The sequence below is a fragment of the Suncus etruscus genome, chromosome X, assembly GCF_024139225.1.
Source record: "Suncus etruscus isolate mSunEtr1 chromosome X, mSunEtr1.pri.cur, whole genome shotgun sequence".
Classification (NCBI taxonomy): domain Eukaryota; kingdom Metazoa; phylum Chordata; class Mammalia; order Eulipotyphla; family Soricidae; genus Suncus; species Suncus etruscus.
The window spans coordinates 112,657,268-112,676,503 of record NC_064868.1 but is presented as its reverse complement, the minus strand read 5'-3'; the positions used below and the strand labels follow the sequence as shown (position 1 = coordinate 112,676,503).

The following is a 19,236-nucleotide window of genomic DNA, read 5'->3' as shown; positions in this document are numbered from 1 at the left end:
AAGTACATTTTTATATATGTAAATTGTTCCTAATTAAATGTCAAGAAGAATAATGTAAACAAAGAACAAATAATCTCCCTTATTCATTTATGAATTTAAATGTTGGTTTCAGTTTATTAAGTGCCATAAACACTAGGAGCACTAAAAAGAGACAGATAATCAGCAAAAATAGTTCAATTACTGGAGAAGTAATTGAGCTTGTGTGTCCAGGTGGAGGTGGTTTGGTGTGAACCTGAAACATTCTTACTGTAGGTTTAGATGACAGAAACATTAGACAGTAACCAGAGTGAGAAAAGAAGAAAATGGTCAGGACTAAGTATTCAGTATCAGAACAGTAGTTATATGAGACATATCCTAAGACATACACTAAGCTGTCAGTTTGCTCTCTGGAATTTCTGTTATTCAAAAATATTCAAAGTAGTCATGAGAATCTGTAAATTATCTTCTGTATTTCGCATGTTATGTTGAAGAAAAGTTTTTATACTTTTATATAGGTTAAGATATTGTCAATATATCCAGTACATGAAGCATTGTATTTGTACTCAATGAAAAAATGAAATAAATAAATAAACTTTGGCTTGAATTGGCACCTATGCTTATCTTGTGTTATCTACATTAAAGATACTGACAATAAAATGGAAAATGCATATTTTCTTTATGATGCCTATCAATTCTGAGACATACTGTATATTAAGAATTAGTCTATATCAATGAAGAGGGTTTTTTTGTTATTTGCATATAAAATTGTATCCAAGGTCTGCTGTATTGTTACAGAATGGTCCTGGGAAAGAACTTTTTTCCACCTTAGCACTCTACAAATAGATATTCTTAGTAACAGGACATAACCACAAATTCCCACAATCATGATTCTTTTTTTTATCTCTTTGTAGGGTTTTACTGATATTTTGCTAGAAAGAGTCATGCATGGGGGAGCCAACATTACAGGATTCCAGATTGTCAACAATGAAAATCCTATGGTTCAGCAGTTCATACAGCGCTGGGTGAGGCTGGATGAAAGGGAATTTCCTGAAGCCAAGAATGCCCCACTAAAGGTAATATCCCATGGCATGTAGAAACCAGAGGCGAGATTTTAAAAGCATCTCATTATGGTCTTTGTATATATACAGCCATTCTGTGATCAAATAGTCTTTTCTCAGAAACATCTCAAGAATTTAAAACAGTCATGGGTGATGCTGCTGCTTTTGAAAACCCCTAATAAATAAGCTCTTGAGGAGGCCATATAAAACCTAGTGGTTAAGAATGCTAACTTAATTTTTAATTGAATTTCATTTGTAATATGCTCATAAAATTTACAACATTACAAGAACATAAGTTTGACAAAGGGTAGGCAATATAGGAAAAGGTAAGGAAAATTGAGAGTCTGAAACAGGAAATTGGATTCTATAATATTTATGTGATTGCATTGTCTTCATAAATTTAATGAATTTCAATGGCTGGTGCCTATATGTATATTGAATGAAATATTCTCTTGACTGCAAAAAGATCTATAAAAATAATTAGATTATCTAAGATGCTCAATTTTATTAAATTCAGAAAAGAATATTAAAGGCAGAAATTGTGAGTGCCTGTGTGTGTCTGTCTACTATCCTCCTGCGTGAACCTCTTGTCTAGGGAGTGGGCTGAAAAGAGGCTCCAGAAAACTCTCTCTCCCAGAGGCCCAATCTAGGACGGGAATGCCAGGGAACTGCTTCATAATGTGAAAACCGGCTATGAGCAGAACTTTGCAGAAGCCAGGTCCCCTGTTTGTGATGTCAGGCTGGAAAAATCTACGAAACTACACCTGCAAAGTGGGGCCCGGCTGTCAATTGTGAGTGCTGCCTGTGTGTGTCTGTCTACTGTGCTGCTGTGTGAACCTCTTGGGAGTGGGCCAAAAAGAGGCTAGAGAAGAGCATGGCCACTCCAATTCAACACGTGGCTGTGCGCTCTTTCTAAGGAAAGAACACCATCACAACAAGAAGAAAAAATCACACTAGAGAGCATGAAAACCGGCAAAGCTTTGCAAAAGCCGGCTCCCTGTGTGTGACACCAGGCGGGGAAAATCCGTGAAAGCACACTGGCCCAGTGGGGCCCAACTGTGAAAAACTGTGAGTATGACCTGTCTATGTCTGTCTACTGTCCTCTTGCGTGAAACTCTTGCGAGTGGGGCAAAAAGAGGCCCCAAAAACCTCGCTCGCCCAGACGACATTTTCAGGGAGGGACTACAGAGCATGAAAACCAGCAAGGCTTTGCAAAAGCCGGCTCCCTGTGTGTGACACCAGGCAGAGAAAATCCGCGAAAGTACACCAGCCCAGTGGGGCCCAACTGTGAAAAACTGTCAGTGTGACCTATCTATGTCTGTCTACTGTCCTCTTGCGTGAAACTCTTGCGAGTGGGGCAAAAAGAGGCTCCAGAAAACTCGCTCACCCAGTGTGACCTGTCTATGTCTGTCTACTGTCCTCTTCCGTGAAACTCTTGTGAATGGGGCAAAAAGAGGCTCCGGAAACCTCGCTCGCCAAGTGTGACCTGTCTATGTCTGTCTACTGTCCTCTTGCGTGAAACTCTTGCGAGTGGGGCAAAAAGAGGCTCCAGCGTAGCATGGCCGCTCCGCTTCGCTACGCGGCCGTGCACTCTTTCTAAGGAAAGAACACCATTGCAACAGGAAGGAAATATCACACTAAGAACGGCGCTATATCACAGAAGCAAACATTTCTCTCCGGACTGTCTTCTCTGTTGCATGATCGGGCCTAAGATTTGACCCAGTGTGAGGCTTCATCCACGAAGGACTCCCCTCCCTTAGAGGCAAGTCAGCCCATCCAGAAAGGGAGGAGCCAGAGGAGTGTGCTGCCTGCATCATATAGACAATGAATACCACCACATCACGTAGAAAAACCAACAATACAAGTGTGTCAATGGGGAAACAACGCAGGCCAGCATCAGACATAGAGAATGAAGATGACAATTCTGATGACCAGATAACAAACAACCAACTAATCAACCTCTCAGATAAGGACTTTAGACTAGCAATATGGAAGATCCTCAAAGAACTCAAAGAAACCATGGATCGAGTTGAACAGAACACTAATAAGAACCAAGAAAATATGAAGACAGAAATCACAAAACTCCAAACTGAAATAACATGTCAACTAACAGGACTGAAAAAGTCAGTAAACGAAGTGAATGACAAAATGGATAAGCTCTGAGGCAGGGTATCAGAAGCTGAGAATAGACTTGGTGCTGTGGAAGATGAGATACATAACAATTCCATACAGCAGGAGAGATTGGACAAAAAACTTAAAGCAAATGAGCAGACAATGGAAAAATTAGTCAAAGAATGGGAACAGATGAAAATAGAAGTCTATGATAAGATCAACAGAAACAACTTAAGAATCATTGGAGTCCCAGAGACCCAGGAAGAAAATTTCCAGGAAGAATCAATGGTCAAGAACATCATTAAAGAGAAACTTCCAGAGCTAAAGAATATATGTGATCAAATCCTGCATGCCCGAAGAGTACCAACCAAAAGAGACCCCAGAAAAACCACCCCAAGACACATCCTAGTCACAATGACAAATCCCACAGATAGAGACAGAATTCTGAAAACAGCAAGATCAAAAGGGGAAATCACGTTCAAGCAAGCTTCCCTCAGATTTACCGCAGACCTGTCACCAGAAACACTCAATGCCAGAAAGCAGTGGTGGGATATTGTGACAAGACTGAATGAAATGAATGCTTCACCCAGAATACTATACCCAGCAAAACTCACTTTCTGGTTTGACGGAAGAATACATGGTTTCACAGACAAAAAACAGCTCAGAAACTTCACAGACACAAAACCAGTCTTAAGAGAAAAATTGAAAGACCTAACCTAAGACAAGACTACCCAAAAGACACACCAAATTTTGAAATAAAGATGGTGTTAAATCCCAGGACAATTCTTTCTCTCAACGTCAATGGACTAAATGCACCAGTTAAGAGACACATAGTGGCTAACTGGATCAAAAAACTCAATCCAACCTTCTGCTGCCTACAAGAAACGCACCTGAATAGTCAGAACAAACATAGAGTCAAAATAAAAGGCTGGAGAAAAATTATCCAAGCAAACAACTCCCATAAAAAAGCTGTAGTGGCCATACTAATATCAGATAATGCAAACTTTATACTCAGGAAGGTTGTAAGGGACAAAGACAGATTTTATATTAAAAAGGGGCACGTAGAGCAGGAAGAATTCACTCTCCTAAACATATATGCACTGAATGAGGGGCCAGCAAAATATTTAATACAACTATTGACAAATCTGAAAAATAATATCAACAACAACACAATAATTGTGGGGGACCTTAACACGGCTTTGTCAACACTGGATAGGTCAACCAGACTAAAACCCAACAAGAATATACTAGACCTGAGGAGAGAAATGGAAGAAAGAGGCCTAGTGGATATATATAGGACCCTCTATCCCCAGAACCCTGGATACACATTCTTCTCCAATGTACATGGGACATTCTCCAGGATAGACTACATGCTGGCACATAAAACATACCTCCATAAGATCAAGAGGATAGAAATTTTGCAGATTACCTTCGCTGACCACAAGGCTCTGAAATTATTTGTGAACTCCAAAAGGACTCAGAGGAAACACTTTAACACCTGGAAGTTAAACAGCCTCATGCTCAATAACCAGTGGGTCCGAGATGAAATCAAGGAGGAAATAAAAAGGTTCCTGGAAACAAATGACAATAAAGACACAAACTATCAGAACTTATGGGACACAGCAAAAGCAGTACTGAGAGGAAAATTTATAGCTTTGAAAAAATCACACTAAGAACTGTGCTAGACCACAGAAGACCAGCATTTCTCTCCAGACTGTCTTCTCTGTTGCATGCTCGTGCCTAAGATTTGATCCAGTGTGAGGCTTCATCCATGGAGGACTCCCATCCCTTAGAGGCAAGTCAGCCCATCCAGAAAGGGTGGAGCCAGAGGAGTACGCTGCCTGCATCATATAGCCAATGAATACCACCACAACACGTAGAAAAACCCACAATACAAGTGTGACAATGGGGAAACAACGCAGGCCAGCATCAGACATAGAGAATGAAGATGACAATTCTGATGACCAGATAACAACCAACCAACTAATCAACCTCTCAGATAAGGACTTTAGACAAGCAATATGGAAGATGATCAAAGAACTCAAAGAAACCATGAATCGAGTTGAACAGAACACTAATAAGAACCAAGAAAATATGAAGACAGAAATCACAAAACTCCAAACTGATATAACATGTCAACTAACAGGCCTGAAAAACTCAGTAAATGAAGTGAATGACAAAATGGATAAGCTCTGTGACAGGGTATCAGAAGCTGAGAATAGACTTGGTGTTGTGGAAGATGAGATAAATAACAATTACATACAGCAGGAGAGATTGGAAAAAAACTTAAAGCAAATGAACAGTGGAGAAATTAGTCAAAGAATCGGAACAGATGAAGTCTATGATAAACTCAACAGAAACAACTTAAGAATCATTGGAGTCCCAGAGACCCAGGAAGAATCTCTCCAGGAAGAATCAACGGTCAAGAACATCACTAAAGAGAAACTACCAGAGCTAATGAATACATGCGATCAAATCCTGCATGCCTGAAGAGTAACAACTAAAAGAGACCCCAGAAAAACACCGCAAGGCACATCCTAGTCACAATGACAAATCCCACAGATAGAGACAGAATTCTGAAAACAGCAAGATCAAATGAGGAAATTACATTCAAGCAAGCATCCTTGAGATTTACAGCAGACCTGTCACCAGAAACACTCAATGCCAGAAAGCAGTGGTGGGACATTGTGACAAGACTGAATGAAATGAATGCTTCACCTAGAATACTTTACCCAGCAAAACTCACTTTCTGGTTTGACGGAAGAATACATGGTTTTACAGACAAAAAACAGCTCAGAAACTTTACAGACTCAAAACCAGTCTTAGGAGAAAAACTGAAAGACTTAATTTAAGACAAGACTACCCAAAAGACACACCAAATTTCGATATAAAGACGGCATTGAATCCCAGGACAATTCTTTCTCTCAATGTCAATGGACTAAATGCACAAGTTAAGAGACACAGAGTGGCTAATTGGATCAAAAAACTCAATCCAACCTTCTGCTGCCTACAAGAAACGCACCTGAATAGTGAGAACAAACATAGACTCAAAATAAAAGGCTGGAGAAAAATTATCCAAGCAAACAACTCCCATAAAAAGCTGTAGTGGCCATACTAATATCAGATAATGCAAACTTTATACTCAGGAAGGTTGTAAGGGAGAAAGATGGACATTTCATATTAATCAAGGGGTATCTAGAAGAGGAAGAAATAACTCTCCTAAACATATATGCACCAAATGAGGGTAAGCAAAATATTTAATAATATTGTTGACAAATCTGAAAAATAATATCAATAACAACAAAATAATTGTGGGGGACCTCAACACACGCTTTGCAAACACTGGATAGGTCAACCAGACTGAAACCCAACAAGAATATACTAGACCTGAGGAGAGAAATGGAAGAAAGAGGCCTAGTGGATATATATAGGACACTCCATCCCCAGAAACCTGGATACACATTCTTCTCCAATGTACATGGGAAATTCTCCAGAATAGACTACATGCTGGAAGATAAAACATACCTCCGTAATATCAAGCAGATAGAAATTTTGCAGGGTACCTTCGCTGACCACAAGGCTCTGAAATTATTTGTGAATTCCAAAAAGACACAGAAGAAAAACTTTAATACCTGGCTGTTAAACAGCCCCATAGTGAATAACCAGTGGGTCCGAGATGAAATCAAGGAGGAAATCAAAGGTTCCTGGAAACAAATGACAATAAAGACACAAACTATAAGAACTTATGGGACACAGCAAAAGCAGTACTGAGAGGAAATTTTATAGCTTTGCAAGCACACATCAGGAAGGAAGAAGGGGCTTACCTAAGTAGCTTAATGGCACAGCTATTAGAACTAGAAAGTTCTCAACAAAAGGACCCAAAAATAGGGAGACAGAAAAAAATAACAAAGCTAAGAGCAGAAATCAATGAAGTGGAAACCCGAAAAACAATCCGAAAGATCAACGAAAGCAGAAGTTGGTTCTTTGAGAAAATAAACAAGATTGATAGACCATTGGCAAAACTAACAAAGAAAGAGAGAGAAATTTGATAACTCGTATTAGGAATGAAAATGGAGAGATCACTACTGATATGACAGAGATTCAAAGGGTAATCAGAAACTACTTTGAAAAACTCTTCGCCACTAAAAATGAGAACCTGGAAGAAATGGATAAATTCTTGGACTCTTATAATCTTCCACGGTTGAAGGAAGAGGATGTAGCATATCTAAACACCCCCATCATCATTGATGAAATTAAAGTGGTAATCAAATGTCTGCCGAAGAACAAAAGCCCAGACCCAGATGGATTCACTAATGAATTCTTTCAAACTTTCCAAGAGGAACTACGACCAATCCTGGCAAGACTCTTTCATGAAATTGAACACACGGAAACACTTCCAAATAGCTTTTTTGAAGCCAACATCACCTTGATACCTAAACCAGACAAAGATGCTACGAAAAAAAGAAAATTACAGACCAATATCGCTGATGAATGCAGATGCAAAGTTCCTCAAAAAAATTCTGGTAAATAGGATTCAATGCCTCATTAAGAAGATCATCCACTATGATCAAGTAGGTTTCATCCCAGGAATGCAAGGATGGTTTAACATCCATAAATCTATCAACATCATACAGATCATCAACAACAAGAAAAATAAAAACCACATGATCATATCAATAGATGCAGTGAAAGCATTTGATAAGGTCCAACACCCATTCTTGATCAAAACTCTCAGCAAGATGGGAATGGAAGGAACCTTTCTCAATATAGTTAAGGCCATCTACCATAAGCCAGTGGCAAATATTATCCTCAATGGAGAAAAACTGAAAGCCTTCCCTCTAAATTCTGGCACAAGACAAGGCTGTCCTCTCTCACCGCTCCTATTCAATATAGCACTGGAAGTACTTGCTATAGTGATTAGGCAAGAAAAAGATATTAAGGGAATCCAGATGGAAAGGAAGAAGTCAAGCTCTCACTGTTTGTGGATGACATGGTACTTTACTTAGAGAACCCTACAGACTCTACCAAAAAGCTTCTAGAAACAATAGACTCATATAGCAAGGTGGCAGGCTACAAAATTAAAACACAAAAAAAAATAAATGGCCTTTCTATACACCAATAGTAATAAGGAAGAAATGGACATTAATAAAACAACCCCATTCACAATAGTGCCACACAAACTCAAATATCTTGGAATCAACTTGACTAAAAATGTGAAGGACCTATACAAAGAAAACTATAAAACTGCTCCAAGAAATAAGAGAGGACACGCGGAAATGGAAACGCATACCCTGCTCATAGATTAGCAGGATTAACATCATCAAAATGGCAATACTCCCCAAGGCATTATACAGATTTAATGTGATCCCTCTAAAGATACCCATGACATTCTTCAAAGAAGTGGATCAGGCACTTTTAAAATTCGTTTGGAAAAATAAACACCCTAGAATAGCTAAAGCAATCATTGGGGTAAAGAATATGGGAGGAATTACTTTCCCCAACTTTAAACTTTACTACAAAGCAATAGTTATCAAAACAGCATGGTATTGGAATAAGGACAGGACCTCAGATCAATGGAATAGGCTTGAATACTGAGAAAATGTTCTCCAGACATACAATCACCTAATTTTTTATAAAGGAGCAGGAAATCCTAAATGGAGCATGGAAAGCCTCTTCAACAAGTGGTGTTGGCACAACTGCATAGCCACTTGCAAAAAAATTGAACTTAGACCCCCAGCTAACATCATGTACGAAGGTAAAATCCAATTGGATTAAAGACCTCGATATCAGACCCAAAACCATAAGATATATAGAACAACACATAGGCAAAACACTCCAGGACATTGAGACAACAGGCATAATCGAGGAGGAAACTGCACTCTCCAAGCAAGTGAAAGCAGAGATTAACAGATGGGAATATATTAAGCTGAGAAGCTTCTGCACCTCAAAGGAAATAGTGCCCAGGATACAAGAGCCACCCACTGAGTGGGGGAAACTATTCACCCAATACCCATCAGATAAGGGGCTAATCTCCAAAATATACAAGGCACTGATAGAACTTTACAAGAAAAAAACATCTAATCCCATCAAAAAATGGGGAGAAGAAATGAACAGACACTTTGACAAAGAAGAAATACACATGGCCAAAAGACACATGAAAAAATGTTCCACATCACTAATCATCAGGGAGATGCAAATCAAAACAACGATGAGATACCACCTCACACCCCAGAGAATGGCACACATCACAAAGAATGAGAATAAACAGTGTTTGTGGGGATGTGGAGAGAAAGGAACTCTTATCCACTGCTGGTGGGAATGCCGTCTAGTTCAACCTTTATGGAAAGCAATATGGAGATTCCTCCAAAAACTGGAAATCGAGCTCCTATATGATCCAGCTATATCACTCCTAGGAATATACCCTTGGAACACAAAAATACAATAAAAACCCTTTCCTTACACTTATATTTATTGCAGCACTATTTACCATAGCAAGATTCTGGAAACAACCAAGATGCCCTTCAACAGACGAATGGCTAAAGAAACTGTGGTACATATACACAATGGAATATTATGCAGCTGTCAGGAGAGATGAAGTCATGAAATTTTCCTGTACATGGATGTACACGGAATCTATTATGCTGAGTGAAATAAGTCAGAGAGAGAGAGAAAAACGCAGAATGGTCTCACTCATCTATGGGTTTTAAGAAAAATGAAAGACATTCTTGCAATTATAATTTTCAGACACAAAAGAGAAAAGAGCTGGAAGTTCCAGCTCACCTCAGGAAGCTCTCCACAAAGAGTGATGAGTTTAGTTAGAGAAATAACTACATTTTGAACTGTCCTAATAATGAGAATATATGAGGGAAATGGAAAGCCTGTCCAGAGTAAAGGCGGGGGTTGGGTGGGGAGGAGGGAGATTTGGGACATTGGGATGGGAATGTTGCACTGGTGATGGGTGGTGTTCTTTACATGACTGAAACCCAAACACAATCATGTATGTAATCAAGGTGTTTAAATAAAATATAAAAATAAATAAATAAATATTCTAAATAATAAATAAAGAAACTGGAATTCGGATGAGGAGGGAGAATATAAAATAATCCCTACTCTTTTAATAGCCCCACTACTCTTGATTATGGTCAAAATGTTGCACATTCCAACCCTAGATTCTAATTCTCTCATAACTGTAAGTTTGTATCTCTTGATTGCCTCCACCAATTTATAGTTTGAAACTATGAATTTGTTAATTCCACATTGAGGTGAGATCATAGAGGACTTCTTCTGCCTGACATATATTGTTTAGCATAATGTCCTCAAAGTATACTTTTTGTTGCAAATAGCTGGATATTTTTGACATTTTTATGACTCAAAATATTACACTTTATGCATATATATTATTGCACATTATGCTGTTATTATGCCTCATTTTTCATTAATGGGCACTTAAATTATTTCCATGTCTTGGCTATTATAAATAATGCTGCGATAAGCATGGTATTGAAAATATATTTTCACGATAGTGACTTTTTATACTTTTGAAACAGTCCTATATTTTGTTTTTCTTTTGAGGAAGATCAATACTGTTAGTGTAATCAATTTACATTTGCACATAAGTGTTTTTCTTCTCTCTACATACTTAGCTACATTTACCTCTCTCTATAGATATATATACCTTTATATATTTATATAAATATATATTTATATACCTTAGCTATATTTTCTTTTTATTTTTCCCTTTGGCCTAATGAGATATTTTAATATTAAAAATTCAAATTAATTCGCAAACATTATAGTCAGATAATCATTTACAAAACTCTAGTATAAGGGCTATTGCACACTAAAAGATCTATTTATAACCCACATTAAAGTGAATGGTCATGACTTTATTCATATACAAAATATTGATATTAAAAAGCAATACATAATTTAAGTTAAAAGTAAGACACAAAAATATTGATGAATATTTAATCAATGAAAAATGCATGTTATTCCATGTATTAGAAGGGAATATTGAATATTTATTTTTGACAATAGCCATTTTAAGAGGTATGAGTTGATATCACATTGTATTTATAATTTGCATTTCTCTAATGATTAAATAATTTTATGCAATAAAATGCCCATTATTACATTTAGGTGAACTTTTATATATTTAATTATTATATAGCTTCCTATCCATTTTTTGCTATCCTTAGAAATAGCATGTAATAGAGACGAGAGATTAATTATTTCAATGTTTTAGGGGGCACCTACAATGTGACAGGTACTATATTAGTTACCAAAAATATGACAATGGCAAAAGTATGAAAAAGGACAATAAAAAGTAAGTCATGACTGCTTAGAAGATGTCGAGATTCTATAAACTAGAAAGAAGACAATCTCATCTCTGTATTATTCATTGTTAATTCCTGGCATATAGAATAGCATCTTCTCAGAACTTGCTAGAATGAACTTATCAGACTTATAGGCAAAACCTTTCAAATAACTCAAAGAATGGAATATTAATATACATGGTTATAACTTTTAGATTACTTTTGTTTAGTAGTAGTTTTACAACAAACCCCACTTTAAGATGATGTATGCTATTTTATTAAAAAGTGAAGATGTCTAGAGATTATAACATTGATGCTTAATTTATACTATATTTTATTAATGTTTCCTCTTGAAGCTTTTTATATGCTCACACATTGTGAAGTGGGAGCTGAAAAGTAGAAAATTAAATAGCTCTTTTGGCATGGCTTGGGAAGAACTACTTTAAATTTGCTGACAATTTATGCAGTCAGCTTGAAAAAAATCACTAGCATGTTGGCTTTATGTAGTGCTAAGATGAGCAGATACAAAGATTACTTTTTCCTGAAAGAACATATGTCTGCTGTTATAGTCATACTTGATTTGCTCCTGAAAGAAAAGTAATAAGAGGAAAGTCAGAAGAGTAAATTGGTAATTGTAAAGATGACAATGTATTCATTCCCTATTGTATTTGGACATACTAGTTAGAGAGACTACCACCAACACCACCCCAGGATATTGTGTTTCATTAAAAAATAATCAAAAGAATTCTATATAACATCAGTACCTGTCATTCCTGAAAAGCTTGGACTAGCTTGTTCTAATCAAATTGTTGATATATTTAATGAAAAGGCAAGTATTTTAAATTGCAGATAGTCAACTATCCTTCATTAAGTGACTGACCTCATCCCTAGTACCATAGCAATATTTTCAAGGAACAGAAAATACAAGATCCTGAATAAGGGAGGGAGTATCATAAAGTATTGCCTGTGAATTGTCAACATTATCAGATTTAAAACTCAATAACAATTGTAATTTTCTATAATCGAAAACCAGCTTTGGTGTTTGCTCTCCCTGGGAAACAAAAACTGATTTATTGTTGGCCAGAGGTCCTCATTCGCCAGAAACATGGTCCAGACAGAAATGATTAATGTTACCTTCCAAATTAATTTCAAGCTGTCTAACTTAGCTATTTCCATTTTCCCCTAAGTAAACACCAGATCTAAATTTCCTATTACAAACAGCAATAACCCATCTTGCTTTAGGATATGCTGTTTTCTCGCCAATATACATATGCCGTTCTTTAACTTCACATGTATTTCTAGCTCTATAAAGGACCCAGCCTTTTAGTAGTCACTCACTCAAGATGAAACACAGTACTGAGAGCAAGAGATTCCCTCAAGCCATTTGATCTTAATCATCTTAACATGTGCACATGTGAACTAAAAAGTTATCACTGTGTAATGAATCAAAGTCAGGTGTGCCTGGAGACATCTTTTGATAATTAAGAGGATGACTCTTAGAGCAACAAGAAAAATAGAAAGAATAGAAAAATAGAAAAATAGAAAAATAGAAAGGAGGAAAAATTATTAAGGATGAAAAAGGTTCAGAACATCATTTGTCATTATGCCTTTTTTCCATGCATCCATTTCAGTATACATCTGCATTGACACATGATGCAATACTGGTCATCGCAGAAGCTTTTCGCTATCTGAGAAGACAGAGAGTTGATGTGTCCCGGAGAGGCAGTGCTGGAGACTGCTTAGCAAATCCTGCTGTACCCTGGAGTCAAGGAATTGATATCGAGAGAGCTCTGAAAATGGTAAGGGCCATAATGTGTTATTGGAATGGGGAAGCTTATAAAAACGCAAAAAGATAAAACTTCAATCTTTATTTTTTAAAAGAATTTATTAAGGAAAGTAAGATCAGAAGTTATAAAATATCAAAATACAGAAAAATCAGTAGGCATATTTATTCATCAGAGTCTAGAAATATAAAATAAAATAGTTTGCCTTAGTTCTCCAGAAATGGTAAATTTAGAAGAAATTGTATTTGTGCTTATGCAACACTTTGGGTACTTAGTTCGTTCTTTTGGGGGCCACATCTGACAGTACTCAGGGCTTACTCTTGGCTCTGCACTCAGGATCACTTGGGGGAGTTGGGGGGGCATATTATATGTTGAAGTTCGAAGCCAGATCAACATCTTGCAAGGCAGACACCCTACCTATCTATACTATCACTCTGGCCCCAATTTGGGCCCTTTGAAATTTTTGGATTGAACTTAAAATTAATACAAAAATTAAAATTTGTCATAAATATAATGTCACTTAAGAGACTAGGATATTCTATGGAATGCACCTACATTGAAGGTTGATACTACAGAGGAAAATAGAATGCTCTGACTCATGAGAAAATTACTTGCCTGGGTGGATTGAGGTAGTATTCTGTTGCCAAAGAGAACCTTTATTCTACACATGGTGAAATGCAGGAGTATGATATATTTCTAGGCCAATTTAACAGGCTTTTCCTCAGTGCCCCCCAAGAAAAAGCCTAAAGGAAAATATAAGGAATCAGAAGATAGAAAATCAGATAGTTTGTATTTAGTATTTAAGGAGGGTTTTAAGCAGATTACTTTGAATAGATAATATTATGTACACTAGGAACAACATCTTACATTACAACATTACAGCTTACCAAGAAAGCTGTTTGTGAATATTTTGCTTTATGCTACAAATGCCTGCATGCACTAAAATGAGCTTTTCAGAGTACAATACTCTTTTATTTCTATTTATTTAATTATCCTGATGTTGGGATATCTAAGTAAACAAAGACAAAGGCAATGATGAGATAATTCTCTATACAACTTAACCAGAATAAATTTGTAAATGCCTCATAACATACATCATTTTCTGTACTTGGCTCTTTTACTGTTGACTTCAATTACCAACTTGGAAGTGTTCACTCAAAAGGGGTTAGTAGCCTCTATGTCTCTCTCCAAGAAAAAGATATAACTCATTTTTATGCAGATTTTTATGTCTTTATGTCAGTTGCCTAACAAATGCCCTAAGTGTAGTTTTATGAAGGTAGCACTGCACAATTTTGAAGAGCAGTTAATTAAATTCAACCTTCATAGCTTTTACAAGATTTTTATTGTCAGGTGAAACATAATGATGAGTGAAATATAAAACTCTCTCAGACTCAATCAAAAAGGGTTTTCATCAACAAAACCTCAAGGGGCAAGTGCCAGCACCTCCAATTGACTCCCCATTCATGACACAAACAACTAGCTTCTCCAAATAGAAAGCTTGCTAACAGAATTAAGGACAAAAAATAATTTGTCTAGAAACAAAATGCAGCAAATTAATACTCTTGCACAAATAGTTTCTGCATTTCCAACTCATTGATAAGCTCAGACTATAATCCTGGATGAGAACTCTTTTCCCCAGGACTTTGTGGTCAGACTCTCAACCAAAAGAATGTTTACCCTCCCCTCCTATAGACTACCCTCTTCCTATTGCTCCAGAAAGACTGGAAGATATTACCCTTTTCTAATTATAGACATTGGTGATAAGAACTTAGTATAATTCCACTACCAAAAGGACCACCAGGGAAAATTTTAGAGTATTAAAAGTCCTCCTATATTATTAAAAGAATGTCATTTTACACAAGTAAATGAGAAGTATTAATGAATTATGTAAAAGCATTTCTATTGTTACTAGAACATTATTGCTGCTCAATAAATTCTTTCTTTCTCTTTCTTTTTCTTTCTTTCTTTCTTTTTCTTTCTTTCTTTCTTTCTTTTTCTTTCTTTCTTTCTTTCTTTCTTTGATTTTTGGGCCACACCCATTTGATGCTCAGGGGTTACTCCTGGCTAAGCGCTCAGAAATTGCCCCTGGCTTGGGGGGACCATATGGGACGCCGGGGGATCAAACGCAGTCCTTCCTTGGCTAGTGCTTGCAAGGCAGATATCTTACATCTAGCGCCACCTCGCCGGCCCCTCAATAAATTATTTCTTCCAAGAAAACCTGCAAATATAATCACTGCCTGATGAAGACTTCTTATCTAGGTCACACCCAACTGTTCTCAGAGATAAATCCTAGCTCCGCACTCAGATATCACTCCTGGTGAACTCAGCAGACTATGTGAGGTGCCATGAATATAACTTGGGTTGGTTGGGTACAAAGCAAATACCCTATCCACTGTACTATCTCTCCAAAACAATCTGATGGAGATTTCTAAGAAACCTCTTTTTTGTTTTGGGACCACACCTAGCCAGGCTTAAAGCTTACTCTTGAAGCATTCAGAAATCACTCCTGGCAGACTCAGGACCATATAAGATGCTGGGAATCAAATCATAGTCCACAGCATGCAAGGCAAGCACTTTCATCTCTCCAGCCCCTAAGGAGGCCCAGTTAAGATAAGTAAGCACACTATTTGCTCATTAAATATTTATTGACAACAACGAGTATACAGAAGACCCCAAGTTGGTATGCAAGTATGCAATAAGATAAAGAAATTCACACTTAAATCATTAATATGTATAAAATGGAAAAATTATACAGTGTGTATAGCACTTGCCTTGCACACTGTTGACTCAGGTTTGATCCCCAGAACCACATGTGGTCCTCTACTTACTGTCAGATGTGATACCTTTGCACAGCCAGATGTGGCTCAAAATCAAAAATACAAATAAATTAATTGTCAATGTGTAAGCAAATGCTTTTTAAACATGAAAAGCCACTCTCAAACTTGGCAACCATTCTCACTATCTACGTGTAATACAAGGGTTATCCTCAGTTCAATCTATTGCAATATGTCAAATTTCTAATTTGTGATTTGTCCACTTATACAGTAAATGTTTATTAACCTACTCCAGTGTCTATAATAGTGGCTACAAATACAGAAAGAGTGTCATCTCAAGATCCTCCCAATCTAGTAAGTAAAGCAGAAATACATAAATGATTCAAATGTTAGGGTAACATTTTATGCACAGAGGAGAAGCATCTTAATATAGACTGGTAAGAGTGGTTAAAGAAAGGATCCCAGATGGGATGGTGGAAATTGTCACTAATATTCATGTCCTTAAAACATTTTTTTCTCTGAGGGATAGTACAAGTTAATAGCATTCATGAACTGCAACTGGCGTACCAAAGAGGTGTCCAGGCTATCCCAGTGTCTCTCTCTAATTTATTTAATAGTCTATACTATGATTCCTTATACTTGACAGTGTCTTTGTCTATGCATTATTCTTGCATGACCAAGCTTAGTGTTACCTGTCTGTAGCAATTCAAGTAATTAAAGCCAGATAAATAAGTTAAAGAAAGGAAAAACGTCATTCCTGTTTCTTTGGTATCTGGTAAATCTATCTTTTTCAAGAAACAGGGCTAAATTCAATAATAATAATAATAATAATTGTTAAAACAATAATCCAGGGGGCCGGAGAGATAGCATGGAGGTAAGGCGTTTGCCTTTCATGCAGGAGGTCATCGGTTTGAATCCTGGCGCCCCATATGGTCCCCCGTGCCTGCCAGGAGCAATTTCTGAGCCTGGAGCCAGGAATAACCTCTGAGCACTGCCGGGTGTGACCCAAAAACCACAAAAAAAAAAACAATAATCCAGTATTGCTGTGCACACTAAATATAATACACTGTTTAAAACATTACTTATAAGCAACTCATTTTATACAACAATTCAGGGAGATAGATATTACCATGATATTCTATTTTACATGTATTAAGAAACATGCCCAAGGTCATACAATTCGTGATAGGATATAAATCCAAAAGGTCTGGAGCTGATGATTTTAATTCAGTTTACATTCTAATATATACAACACTAAGACACAACCACAGCCCTCAAAGAACTCACAGGGTTTTTTGTTTCTTCTCAGAATTACTTTATTACTTTTTGTTGAAGTTTACAGATATCATATATCACAAAATATACATATATCACACAATGATGATTTGCCTGCAGAATAGGTATTTTCACCTTAGATGAACCCAAAAACCAATCTTTCCTGCAATTATGGAGAATTCAAATTAACAAAAACCATTGTAAGTTGTGACAATTTCTGTATATTTGCATACGTTTATCCTATGCAGTTGTACAGTGTTCTTATTCAAAAGAGTCTATCAAAAGCAGTTTTGTTTTATTGCTATAGAAACTTCAATTATATTTTTATGCATTTGAATATTTTTAACTTAAGTGGCACTTGTTTATAAAATAATATAGGCTCCAGGTACATAGCCTTATGAATGAACACCTATAGCTAATAGGTTGTAATTATCACTAAAATTCCAGAGTAAAAATGACCCATTTTACCCATATCCAATTACTCTTCTTTCATCCATTCTGTAATCATAATTTTATTCTTATATTCTAAGAGTTTGTTTTGCTGTTTTCATTGTCTGGTTTCTCAATATTCAAAATATAACTAGATTCATATTTTCCTTCTCCATACCATTTATTTTATCTACATAATATCCTCTAGATCTATCCACATTAATATTCTGCCTTTCTCATAACTGAGTTTTATTCCATTGTATAGATGTATACATGCATACAGCACATCTAAGGAACTCAGTTTAGAATGTATTATTCTAATTAAAAATATTCATCAAGGAATTGCATATACGGCTGAATGGTAGATCCTCCCATTTTGCAAGCTTTGGCACCACCCCAGCCTACAGCAACAACAACTTTATGTTCTTCAGGCCACACTCTTTAAAAAAACATTTATAGTGGAAATTTTAAGCTCTTAAAATTATTTGCAGGCTAACAGTAATATATAGACAATGCTTATAATAGCCACTGATGGTTTCATAATGAAAGGGCACTCTCAAATAAAAGGCATACTTAGAAAATATTGGGAAGGAAATGAAGACGTATATAGATATGATTGGGTAGACTAAGTTCAACAATACAAGACAAAATATGCTCTTAAATTCCAATATCTGTTATCAGACTTCATCACTGATATCTGGAAGGCAATGGTATTGCTGTTTTTTGATTTAGCATTTTCCTTTCCATTTCAGGTGCAAGTACAAGGAATGACTGGCAACATCCAATTTGACACTTATGGCCGTAGGACAAATTATACCATAGATGTGTATGAAATGAAAGTCAGTGGCTCTAGAAAAGTAAGTAACCAAAACAGGTATCAAACAAATCTTATAAAATGACAGTTCACAAATGCAAGAAAATTAGAACTAGAAAGCAAATTCCTCTATATTTTTTACACTCCCATATGATGAATAGTGCATATACTATGCAGAGTTGATTGCAGTGAAAGTGTTTACAAAATTTACTTGACCCTTTTCAGAAAATATATTACTCAGAATACCCTCAATTACACCAAGGCAACTACTGCCTTCCTATATAGTTCTGACACCCCATGCTCAGGGATGGCATTTGGGAAACACTATACTGTACATTATTAAAGAATTATTTTTCTCCCTCTCAGTTGGTTCTATAAAAGGGATGCAGGTAGGAGTTATTAACAATGTCCTGATAAGAAGGGAAGGAACTACAAATATTACAACATGCTGTTTAAACAGAATTTGCCAAAGTTGATGCAGTTTTAACAAAGCAATTAAAAATTAATGATCTGTGCTCTTGCCAAATCACCCAGCAGCTAGACACTGGACAAAACATTTCTTTTGCTACAGTTGAATTTTATGAGTTATTTGTTTCTATCATTCTAATAGTTAAAATAGTTAAAGTGAGGGTCTTACAGTCATTTGATAAAACCTCAGAACATATGATGTCTTGTGTCATTTCTGTGATATACTGA

General features: G+C 36.5%; 1 protein-coding gene across 5 annotated transcripts in view; it reads left to right on the top strand.

Annotated features, from left to right (window-relative positions):
- Window positions 1-19,236, top strand: part of GRIA3 (glutamate ionotropic receptor AMPA type subunit 3) — a 378,184-nt gene that overhangs the window by 264,903 nt on the left and 94,045 nt on the right. For all 5 annotated transcript variants that reach the window (XM_049767079.1, XM_049767080.1, XM_049767076.1 and 2 more), the window contains 3 exons: window positions 891-1,052; window positions 13,096-13,263; window positions 18,479-18,583. In XM_049767079.1, coding sequence (XP_049623036.1) covers window positions 891-1,052; window positions 13,096-13,263; window positions 18,479-18,583 — 435 coding nt within the window. The remainder of the gene's footprint in view (window positions 1-890; window positions 1,053-13,095; window positions 13,264-18,478; window positions 18,584-19,236) is intronic.